Source organism: Pagrus pagrus, assembly GCF_965226575.1.
Source record: "Pagrus pagrus genome assembly, chromosome: 19".
NCBI classification, from domain to species: domain Eukaryota; kingdom Metazoa; phylum Chordata; class Actinopteri; order Spariformes; family Sparidae; genus Pagrus; species Pagrus pagrus.
In genome coordinates, this window is record NC_140203.1 from 15,033,614 (window position 1) to 15,046,145 (window position 12,532).

Consider the following 12,532-nt stretch of genomic DNA (forward strand, 5'->3'; position numbering starts at 1 on the left):
AGGCCCTCTGGGAGACAGAGCCCCACCCCTCCTGACATCTCCCTGCCTGCCGGTATGTGTGCCAGTGTGTGTGTGTGTGTTTTTCCCTATTTGTGTGTGTGTGTGTGTGTGTGAAATGGGCCGGTGCATATCACGCCGTGTTATCCTTGAAACACCTGCCTGTGTGTTTCAGCTTATAATGAGCTGTCTAGCTGCAGTCTGCGTGGCTTTTTAGAGGCACATCATTATATTCAGCTACACACACACACACACACACACACACACACACACACACACACACACAGAAAGATAACATTTCTATCACCATTATTCCACCACAGGAACCAAAAGCTCTGCAGCTACCTCTAGTAATATGTAGTGGTGTGTGTGTGTGTCGACTTGTAGGTGGAATAAAAGGTGTGAATTTGCATTCAAGCTTGTGTGTGTGTGTGTGTGTGTGTGTGTAAGGGGACCCCTGTTGGGTTCCTTTCATGGCAAAAGAAAGGTTAGATTCCTTTGGGAGGCTGCACTCCTCCTCCTCCTCCTCCTCCTCCTCCTCCTCCCCCTCCTCCCCCTCTCTCTCCTTCCACCAGCATCTTCTTCATTCATCATCTCATCTTTTAATTATCCCTCCACCCATCTTTTCTCACTTTCCCCATGTTGTACTCCCTCCATCATCCCTCGCCAACCCCTCCTCACCCCCTCGCCCCCGTGTCAGCATTGTCTCAGCGCTGAGGCGGGGGTCGTCGGGAGGGTGGGTGGGGTTTTCTGCCTGCAATTCGACAGCACTTCTCCTCTCTGCCTGTGCCTTCTAGCGTTCACCCCCCCCCTCACCTCCCTCCCTCCATCCATCCATCCCTCCCACCTAACCCACCCACCCACCCTCCCTCTCTCTCTCTCTCTCTCTCCCTCTCCCTCTGGTCCGCCCTCCCCCCACCCACACTCCTTTCATCAGCAAGCAATGAGGTAATCCCTAGCAGCCGCGTGAAGTGCAGCAAGTGCAGTGAGAGGGAGAGAGCAGCGAGAGCAGAAGCGACAAGAAGCCGGTGCGGGGCAGAAGGAGCCGGGATGTCAGGAGCTGTAATATCACTCGCTGTTATAAGGACCAGCTGTTAGTGGCTCGCTTGTAAGCTAGTAGCTGATGTGGTTACCAGCAGCTGCTTGCAAGCTGTAGCTGTGGTGTGTTAGCAGTTTAGCTTGTAGCCCGGGTTTTGTAGTGGTGGCACTATGTTGAGGGGCTGTTAGCCAGGCAAGGAGGCTGGCAGGGGTGGGACAAGCTTAGCCCAGGGACCGGGGTTTAGATCGGACACCCTGGGTGGGGTGGAGAGGAAGAAGAGGACAGGAGAGAAGAAGAGGCTGAGGTGAAGTAGAGGAAAAGGAGGAAGAGGTTTAAGGAAAAGGTAGCAGAGGAAGGTGTGTGCCCACCATGACGGAGAGGTGTAGTCTGTGGAGTGCCCTGTCGGCTGCAGCGTGCTGCTTCTACCGGGGATCCTTCATGCAGGTGCAGGTGAGTGAGCATCCTTGTGTGAGTGTGTGTATGTGAGAGCCTGTGCTTCCTGGTGTGTAACAAAGTACTTTCGTGTCATCACCAGGCATATGCGTGTCCTGATCTCACACACCATCCAAGTTTCCTTACATTTGGCGCATTTTTTCATGCACGTGCGTGTGTGTTTGCATGTTTCATCCCGTGTGCGCCCACTGTTGGCTCCTCTCCTGTCCCGGCAGCCGGTGATGTCAGCCTGCTCTGCTCCATAGCTGGCAGACCGATGATATCATAGATACTGTACAGTACTTGGGTGTCAGATGGACTGTGTAGAATCGGAAGGAGATAGAGGGAAATGGTGAGGGAGGAGAGGGGAAAAGAGAAATTGCATTGTGTGTTTTGTGTGTTTGTGGCTTGTGTATGAGAGGGAGTGTGTGAAGGGTACAGTCGAGTGGAGCGTACGGTGTCAGTTTTACTTTTGTCTAATTCTGGCTTCCTGCTCGAAACCTAATATCTGACCTTATTCCCGGGACAAAATGACACCGACAGAATATTTTGTGTGTGTGTCAGTGTGTTTCTGTGTCTGTTGTCGCTCTGCTCTTTGATGCTCTTCGGCAAAAAGCTTGTGTTTTGAATATGTCAACTTTTCAGGGAGCAGCAAAATCAAGTTTGTTTTGCAGGGGCACTACGTAGTTTTGGAGAAGAAATTCAAACTCTGAATTTTTATATTTACAATGTTAATGAGGTAATAATACAAACTGAGATAATAACCGAATAAACAAGCTGTTCTCAGAGGAAAATAAGGTCCCCAAGACACTGTTTGAAGCTAAAAGGGTAAAAAGTAAAACGGTTTGGAATTGTGTTGTCCTTTAAGGTCGGTTTGTTTATTCCGTTTATTCAGTCATGAAAACGAAGAGAGTGTGTTTGTTTAGTTTGTATATGCATAAGAAATCAATGCCAAGTCAATGAAGATCCGTCTCTTCATTCTCAGTGCACCATTAAGGTTGTAGAATATGACCAAAAATGAGACTTCCTAGTGGGAGTTGAATGAGAAGAAAGAAAGAAATGATAAAAGAAGAGAATACATAGAGGGGATTGGTTAATAGATGAGATAATGGGAAATAGTACTATGAGTAACCAAACGATGTTATTGCCTGGGGTTATGTTACAGTGCTGGACTGAAGTGGTTGTAGTCAAACATGTAAAAGCTTCTCTTCTCTTCTCTTCTCTTCTCTTCTCTTCTCTTCTCTTCTCTTCTCTTCTCTTCTCTTCTCTTCTCTTCTCTTCTCTTCTCTTCTCCCTGCCACGTTGTTTGCAGCTGACTCTGTTGTTATAATTATGTTCTTTACTCTAAATGGCGCAGAAAGCCACAGAGTTGTGTTTGCGAGGGCAGTAATCCTGATGTTAGGTGTTGGCGTGTCCCACCTCGTCCAGTATGACAACTGACTGAGATAGTCGGCGTCATCGGTTGTTTTGTTGTTCTGAAATCAATTGTTCGTCCTATAAGACATGGACAGAAAGAATGAGTCTTAGCTCTTTCTTCCTATGTTTTAAAGGCATCTGCTTTTGTGTTGAGTGAAGTGTTTCAAGTTGTTTTAATTGAATCTGTCATGGGGCTCCTGTGTAGTGGTGGTTGTGGTAGCTGGATGTGTGTGTGTGTGAGCAGGCGAGGGGGGGTAAATTAATTAGCAGTTGCTGAATGGTTGGAGTTAAGTGGGAGCATTTCTATTGTAAATAAAATAAATGACTTAATTCCCTGCAACTTGGGGTTGTTTACAAACAGTGTGATTTCGTCTGCAGACTAATATTGATCCCCCCCGAATCCATTCTAATTAAACATGGCTCGTCAAGCACAATACTGTGTCACGTAACCCAAACAGAGAAGTGATGCTTTAATCATTACTTGTTCTGCGCATTCAATGTCATGATGATGCTTTTTCTGTGCCTCCAAGGGGGAAAACCATTTGATAGAGTATTTAAACTGGTATTGCTTTTCTCTTATATACCTGCAACTTGTGATTTAGCCACTGTTGATCTGAAAACATGAGGATTTCTCCTGCCTGGCCTGTGTGTGAAACTGTGAACTCTCAGGGGAACCAGTGAATATCTCCATTCGGTGGCAGTAGAAGTGGAGCCCGACTGATTGACTGACATCAGAGACATTATAGAGAGGAGACAAACCACTTAAAGATATTATGCTAATGCACATGATGAGCAAGAAAGGTGAGGTTAGTCATACATTAGACAGTGAACTCACATTTGTTTAGGAGCTCTGGTGGGATGAGCTGATGACTTCATGTAGCAGGACTCTGTACTGAACTGTTAAAGCAGTTGGTGTCGTGAAATCGACAGTATAATCTATGGGAACAAGATGTTTTCAACTTTATTTTGGGACAAAGTCAAAGATCCAATATCGTTTGGCCTCTGAATGAGTCCTTTTTAACACAGTTTTTACAACTACTCTGTCACTACCCACACTGAGGCCGTGTTTTCTTACATTTGCCGCTCAGCGTTAATCCTTAATGATCTGTCATTTGTCTCTGATAAGATAAGATTATAAAGACGTATCCCAGATACTTCACGATAAACCCAGAGGATAACATCTGGCTGGTGTGTTCCAGTAACACTTTCCCCACAAAAGCTAAAATAGACATTTAAAAATATGTTGTTTTTCACGATGCTGTGAGCGTAATTACTCACAGTGAATCTCTTTGCTTTCCCTGCACCACTAATGACTGCAGATCGTCTTGTTCACGCAGGTCGTTAGTGGTCACTAACCACAGAAGGAAAAACTGCTTTCACTACAGAACATTTTAGCCGTTATGTTTTCTCTTCCTGCACAGACATGGTTGTAAAGTAACCATAATCGCAGCCAAAATGGGTCAGACGTATGAAATTGCAGTGACACTCCGAGATGATGTTGATACAGTGACAGTGATGTGTGACCTCAGCTCATCAGCTGTATCAGTGGACAGAGATTACACTTGATCCCCTGGTCTAGACTGCAGTATGCTAACTATGAGCTCACACACACACACACACACACACATATAGACACACATCAAGCTTAACCATTGTGTCTGCATTCGACCCAGTGCTTCCAGCGTATCTCTGTAACTGGGACAATGTAACTGTCCGCTGGACTCCTGCAGCGGTAAAAGCCCCCATGAGCCCCCAGAAAGAGACACACACACACATGCATGGACACACAAATACACAGAACTACACTCCCCCCCCTTCAATTTGATTGTTTTTGAAGTTAATCCTTTTTTTCTGCGAGCCACTTTCCCCCTCCTTCCACCTCCTTCCTCCCTCCCTCTCTCCCTCTCTCTCTGTGCCACTCGAATCTGTAGCCTCGTTCCCTGCTGACCCGACCAGCATGTGGCGGCCGTCATGCCAGCCAGCAGCCGGCCCCTCTGTCCTTTAGCGTTCCTGCAGCCCGGCTGTATCTGGAACATTGCTTGTCGACCTCCAACCTCGCAACATGGCACCTCTCTGCCTTCCAGTACCATGCACTGCTAACCAAGTTTCTGCTTGAGGAAACAAATTCCCAGCAATTCAGTACACAGCATTTTTATACAATGTAAGGAAATCTTGGAAATCGCTGGAAAGGAAGCGAAAGGGCTGTTGAAAGAAGATTCCCTCTCAGAGCATAGATTGAGTTGGACAGCTACAGTACTGGCGGCTATGCTATGGTTAGCCTCAGACTTTTATGCCCTGACAACTGTCATTATGTGGTACACTTGAACGCATCACGATGTCCCTTTGCCGTGCTAAGCTATGTAGATTTCATAGGTTAAGACATGTACCTGAATGCACCATGAAGTCCCTCCGAGTGTGTCAAACTCCAGCACAGACAGCAATGAATGCTCACTGCGTTCAATTTTTTTTATTTAAAGTCACAATCGTTACACGCCTAATAAAATCACAATACAGTCTATAAAGCTTTTGTTTCTGCTGATTTTTACTGAAAATTACCAGGGAATTCTCACCTTGAGTCGATGCCCCTGTGCACCCAAACGTTGTTGTGCATCCTGCTGCAGAAACGTCCCGATCACTTTATTTTACAGTCAACGAGGGACTCTTGTGACAGCAAGGCTCAGAGGATCTTCTACTTATAGAACCTGAAGAGACATGTGGGGAGTAAATGCAAATGAGGTGCTGATTAAGCACCAGAGTCCATCTAACTAAGTAAAAACACAGGCTTTTGGTGTCTGTGCCATCAGAGTTTTGCCTGGGGTTTTGAATCATTGATTGTTGTTGTTGATTGACAGTAAACACAGATAAATTTGCACATGTTTTAAAAGAGTAAAAGCTAAAGATATTGAGCCGTAGAGATATGAAGAGGTTAGATCACCAGAGGACTCCAGTTATTAAATGCAGCCGGATGATTTCGTCAAGAAATCCAGCAGCAAATACATCATACATATTAAACCGGCGAGCTTTATTGGAATGATGTCCCTTCTGCGCGTCTTGCCTTCTCTCTATTCCTCAGAGCAGGTCGCAGTTTAATAACAGAGACTGAACTGATACCATTGGTAATATGTTCTTTCTATAGTGCCTCGTCTATACAGTGTGTCTCTACACAGTCAGCACCCTGAGGTTATTAGCTTTACAGGAACAAAATATTGTTTCATTGTTGGATCTACTCTCACTGATGTCTGATGTTGAGCGCTTTACATTCTCTCTGAATTGAAAGGGAGAGAGAGCTCGGTTGGTTTTTGTCCACTCAGTCGGTCACAGCAGGTTAACCAGCAATCAGCTTGTCCGTCACATCCCCCAGGGGGGCAACTGCGGTTTCGTATTAGCGTTACCCATCACCCCACGTCAGTGCTAAGCTAGCTGTAGGAGATATGGCCTTACTAATGCCTTTATGTGTGTGTGTGTGTGTGTGTGTGTGTGTGTGTGTGTGTGTGTGTGTGTGTGTGTGTATTTATCTGTCCAGGCTAAGGGAGCCCAAGCCAATTGGTGTGTTTTAGTATTGAAATATTCACCATGTAATCCCCTCTTCTCCACTCCTCCTATCTCTCTCTCCCTCTCGCCCTCCTCCCCAAAGCTTTTCACCACAAATCCTCTTCTGGCGTGCCTGCCTGTCACACCCTCAGGCTCATAGTGTGAAGGGCAGCTGTGCATGTGTGTGTGTGTGTGTGTGTGTGTGTGTGTGTGTGCTTAAATTGCCTTGTTCCAGAGTCTATATCCTCATTAGGGCTCTGTGATGTTTTTGGCAGTAATGAGGAACAATCCTGCATGTGTGTTTGTATGTGACAGCCACATATCTGTGTTTTTCATGCGTGTATGACCGTGTGTGCAGTGCCCCAGACCATCCTGTGACTTTGTTCTTCAGTCACATTTCTCCGTTCTCAGATCTTCTTTTGGTTGTAATGTCTGGATTATACCCAGCATTGAATCGTACAGTTTAGTTTCTGGTTGATAGTGGACATGTTGAAGCATTATAGTTTCGGTATTAGCTGGAGGATTAGTTTAAGACGGCATAATCAATCATTAATTCTTCAGATTAACTATTTTATACGAGCTGGTTTGACAGTTGCAACCTCTCTTTGATTTGGTGACAATTCCTTGGAGCGAAATTTCAGTAAACCTCTGTGGTTGAGGTTTGGCTATTTGCGCTGGAAAGATTGTGGTCATGGCTTAAAGAAACAAACATTTCTGCAACTGCTTGTGGGAGACGGGATGTGAATCCGAGTCACCAAAGTGAAAAAAATATTATCCTTTTTACGCCCCAACCATCCACCTCAGCCTCCTCCCTAACAGGCTTTGCAGCGCTACAATAGCATCCTGCAACCCCTGTCCTGGAATGTGAGAGAGAACTGTCATAGACTGCACAAGTAAAAATACATTTTCTTCCTTTACAATCCAGTTTCCGATATCAGAACGATCATGTACCCGGACAGCACTAATGCAAAGAGAAAGTATTTCCTACCTTTGTGTGTTGGAGGCTTGAGGCCCAGATTGCAACAAAGCCTATATCATCTTTGCTTGAAGGCTTTTACTAAAGGAGCTACAGGAAGTATTAAGTTGGCTTTAACGGCATACTAAAGAGTTCACTACTATCTTATTCTTTAGCAGTGCTTTGTCCTTCTGATGCATTGTGCTCGGGCTCTCTTTTAATCTCCATCTTGGCTGAGAAGGTTGAGAGAACACTCAGAGTTAAGTGGTCCTTCAGCTGCAGGTCACCATGAGGCAGCTTAGTATAAAAGGTAGAAAGAGTACTTTGATTCCTTTAAAAGATAAAATGTGGATTAGCAGACGTGTTGACGTATGGTCCATTGAGCCTTATATCAAATAATGTTCGCGTATGCAAGGTTAATTCTGCACATTCAAATGAGATCAGTTTATAGACCCAAGAGCATGCAGGTGGTGGCATTAATAAAACAGTTATAAATACTGTAATTTAAATAAATATGGCCAGGCTGTCGAGTAGAAATGTGTCTTCGGGGCACTTCATGGTTCAGCAAACTCGAGCGCATAATGTGCTTCGACGTTCAAACAAGTGAAAATGCAAAAAAACGAAAATGGTCTCTTCGTATCATGACTCTTAGCTGCAGGCCAGGATCACTGAGGTTTCCAGCTCAGTGCTTCATGTAATCATCTGCTCTCTCTCTCTCGACGTGATCGAGGAAAGCTTTAAAAGAGAATAACATAAGCACATAAACCCATATGGTCCTTTAACAGTGGCTGGTGGAGGAGAGAGATTATTCTAAAGAATACCTGCCTGCAGGTTAGAGATGAAAACGCCCTTCATCTCAGTGTTATAATTATCGTCTTCTCTCTCAACGTTTAAGAAGTACGGCTTTAAGTAATTGCTTTTGAGAATATTTACATTGTGCTTTTTCATCTTTCCATGCTTTCGCCTCAATAGAACAATCCTGCAATCGCAGTCTGCTTAATTCTCTCTTGTGCTGCTTACAGAATCAGATTTTTTATTATTTAATTTGGCAGATTAGTTTGAATCTGTGGATTATGTGAGCCGGGTAAAACATGCCAAATAACAGCAGCCATCGCCTCGCAGGGATCCTAATGATGGTAGACTGATTGTCCCTGGGCTTGTTGTATGGAGGTGTAATTTCAAAGGTGTAATTTCACAATGAACGCAGGTTTATTGCAGCGCCCATTAACGCAGTTTATGTATTGCATCCACTTTGCTCATCATTGATCGAGAATAAGAATAATCTTCCGCTCTACTCCTTATTTTCTTATCTTCCTCTCTCACGCCTCACTCCTCTAACTGCTCCATTCATTCACAAACTCTAATGTTGAGTTCTAAGATGAATGAAATCGAGTGTCTGTTAGTTTTACACGCAAACCTTCAGAACTGACACGGAGGGCTGAACAGTATGTGTGTGTGTGTGTGTGTGTGTGAATCAGTCCTCTGAAGTCTCTCCCACTGTAGAAATCACACATGCCTGTGGATCCACACATACGCACACCACGCTCACATATGCTGGGAACGCCGCAGCTGAGAGGGAGTGTGGCATGGTGATGGGATTTGTGAGCAGGAGGTTGCCAATTGTTTGGCCTCCTCATCTTTGACCTCACCTGACCTCGGAGGACGCCGGGGCTATTGGATCGCAGGCGGCTGCGGCTTTAGAGGCTCAGTTCTCCCAAATGAAACAAACAGCCGCCCCAGCGCGGGGAGTTGTGCTCTGGTGCTTCTAATGCCCATTGCTTGATACATAAAGTGGCCTTCTGGTTTGGAATGATACATAATGGATGCAATCTGGATGTTTAGCACCGTCTCAGACATTAAAACAGGCAAAATTTAGTTAAAGGGACAGTTCACCCCAAAATCAAAAGTACATTTTTTTCTTCTTACCTGTATTGCTATTCACACATCTTGATTGTTTAGGTGTGAGTTTGGAGATATAACTGTATTGATGTCTGCCTTCTGTCGAATATAATGGAAGTAGACAACAATGTCTCTTTCCAGAAATCATGATCGGGTTACTCAAGATAATCCACAGACCTTCTTGTAATCAGTTTCATGCAGGAACTACATTTTTTTTGCATCACCACGCAGCAGGAAGCGTGCATCTACTCATGGACGAGAGATAGACCCATCCTTCTGCATGGTGATATGGTAGGCGGGTGTAGTAGATCTCCAAAACTTGGCAACTCACACCGATTAATATCAGTGTTTCCCACACATATAGTTTATCAGGTATATTAACAGCCGTCCAAGTATATTTGGCAACCCATTTTAGCATTTTATACTTCCTCAATCAATTAACTGCTACAAGCACACAGCCATTCAGTGGGAAACACTGAATATAGATGGATAAATGACACTACAGAGAAACATGATTATGTTTATTTTGGGGCGAACTGTGCTTTAATTATTAAAGGAGATTACTGATCTACTTTCAGCTGAATTGTATCGTGATTATGTGTTTGATCATGACAAATATCCATGTCAATATTGTGGCAACTATTTCATCCAGCCCTACACTTAAGTTTTATTTTCAAATTATTCATGTGTTTTTGTGGGCTGAATATTCAAGCGCACAGTCCATTTTAACAGGGACACTGCCTTTTCTTTAGGTTAAGGTTCTGCAGCTTTCCATGGCACCGCTTCTCTCTGTTCTAATTTCTAATAAATCCCACTGGGCAGAGTGTGTTTGACTTACAGAAGGCCGCAGACCTCAGAGGAGTTTTTAATGCATCATTTTTCTTGAAGAAAAGACCCGGGGCTGTTAGAGCGTCTCTGGGTGATTTGCAGAGAGCAGCTGAGAATGGCAATGAACACACTTGCTGGCACTCGTGCTGTCTCTCACACATACATACACACCCAGATAGTCAGTCATGTATGTGCACATACCTACACATGGTGGGTCCAACAAATGGGGCGACAAGTATGTCTTTTTTTTTATTTTTAGACAGTCGATTTATCAGAAAATATAGCATTATTTTTAAATCGATGAATTGTTAGACAATTTTTTATTTCTTTACCTCTGCCAAGGAGGTTTTCACCTCCACCTGATTTGCAATTCATTTGCATTTGTCCTTGTTAGACATAAAACGATTTTTAAATGTTCTCAAATCATTTTCTGTCTCTTGAGTTGACTGATTGTTGCAGCGCTGCAAGTTAAACACGGGTGCTCCCTCCCAGAGATGCAGGAGATAAAAGTGCCATTCCGCTGAAGGTGCTGATAACATTTTTTAGTTATTAAGGAGGCAGATTGGGTTGTTAATGTGAACTAGATACAGATACTGATTAGAGATTAAATGGATTTAATTGACTGAAATTTGATAGCTTTGTTGGCTGTGATTCAATTCAAATTAGATTGCACTTCTGCTAATAAGATGGAATTCATGCAGCGTGGACACTCGGATCGTGTGCTGGAACACATTTAACTCATGCATGCGCATAATCTCTGGGTTTTAGCAAAAAATGATTAGAGTGACGGAGAGTCGATTGAACAGTAGATATCAGTTATTATGTTTCCGGTATGTAAGCGTCCGGATAGAAGAGAGTAATGGACAAGGCACAGGCAAAGAACATCCTCCAGCAAGGCAATTATTTTCTGTATCGGGACATCTCAAATTGCTTTATCATGGTTGGTAAAGTGGCTTTCAGTCTGCGGATATCTGGATTTGTATCTATCTATAGTGAGCCTGGTGGATTTTTCATATAAACTCACAACTGCAGCTTTTTTAAAAGAGACTCGGGGCTGGTTTGCATCCTGTGTTCACACGTGAAGTCTTGGAAGAAATCCCAACAGCCAGTCTGGCAATTACAAACCTGCGAGTGACATCATACTCTAAAAAAAGGGGGGAGGAGGGGGAGGTGTGGATGGTTGGAGGGGGGAGGGGAGTGTAAAAACATGTAAGGAGGAAAGAGAGAAAGAGAAGAAGGAGAGTGAATGCGCAGCACTTTGTAACAGGCTATCACAGGCTAATTTCCCATGAGCATCTCTTAGAGGAACGTGTCTAGTGTGTCTCCCGGGAGTGTTTACACTCACACCTTGGCGCGCACGCTCACGCGCACTGAAGGCGAGTCCCTTTTCTGCCTCCTATTTTTGTTTGTTGCTTGAAAGCTGCGAGGGCAGTGCTGCTCTCGAAAGGTGCGCACGTGCACGCATCTGTGAAAAGAGTGCGTGTGTGTGCAGTGTGAGCGTGTAGTTTATTGCAAAGTCCCAGCTAGCAGTAAAAGCTCCATCTGCATCACCATGACAACAGCCCGGTAACAACAGGGAGACAACACCCATCTCAACCCTCCCAACCCCCATCAGCTGTATGTATGTGTGCGCGTGTGCATGCTTGATTACTTGCATATTTGATAGTGTGCATTTGAACGAAATTCCAGTGTGTGTGTGTGTGTGTGTGTTTGTATGTGTGTGTGCGTGCATGCGACAGAAAGAGCGTCCATTAGGGAGCATCCCAGCAGGTACTGTCTGTGTCTCTGAATGATGGACAAGGCCCTAATAGGTCCGCCTGTATGCCTCAGTGGGGAGTGGTCACACACGCACAAACACACAGACACACATAAACACATGCACATGCACAAACACACGCTCCATTGCTGCCTGTGTATGAATGGAATTGATACCTCAGCGGTGCTCTCCCACTGTCTGCCTCTGCCAGCCAATTGTTCAGCTCGCTGCTCTACCTCCAGGAAGAGATGACATCATTTCTGGCCAATGGCATCGCAGCTCTAGGGCGTGCTTCTTTCTGACGGTCTGCATGATCGGAGGTGACGAGGAAGGTTGTGTGTGTGTGTGTACTTGTGCTGGTAATAGGGAGATAAAACTGATTGATATGCATCCGTGGCCTACCTATGGGATCAAACCGCTCCTCATTTCCATCTCATCATGTGCGGTCACCGCTCTCCTTTCTCCCCCTTTTCTTTCTCCCTCTGTAACTTTTTGGCTCTCCCTCTTGCTCTTTTCCTCTCTATCTTTAAACCGTTCACATCTTACCTCTCTTTTATGTCTGACCTCTACATCATCATCCTCTCTTCCTGCTTGTGTTTGTGTGTCCACTCTCCAAGGCCAGTCAATAGGTCATTGTTTGTACTGTGACTAGGCAGAATTGTGTGTTTGTGTGTGTGTG

General features: G+C 44.6%; 1 protein-coding gene across 2 annotated transcripts in view; it reads left to right on the plus strand.

Moving 5' to 3' along the window:
• Nucleotides 1–12,532, plus strand: part of sh2d3ca (SH2 domain containing 3Ca) — a 57,590-nt gene that overhangs the window by 15,524 nt on the left and 29,534 nt on the right. The window contains exon 1 of one of the 2 annotated variants that reach the window (XM_084383774.1): nucleotides 948–1,486. The exons of the other annotated variant lie outside the window; for it this stretch is intronic. Coding sequence (XP_084239900.1) covers nucleotides 1,406–1,486 — 81 coding nt within the window. The 5' untranslated portion in view covers nucleotides 948–1,405. Of the gene's footprint in view, nucleotides 1–947; nucleotides 1,487–12,532 lie in introns of those variants that run through there. 2 annotated transcript variants of the gene reach the window in all.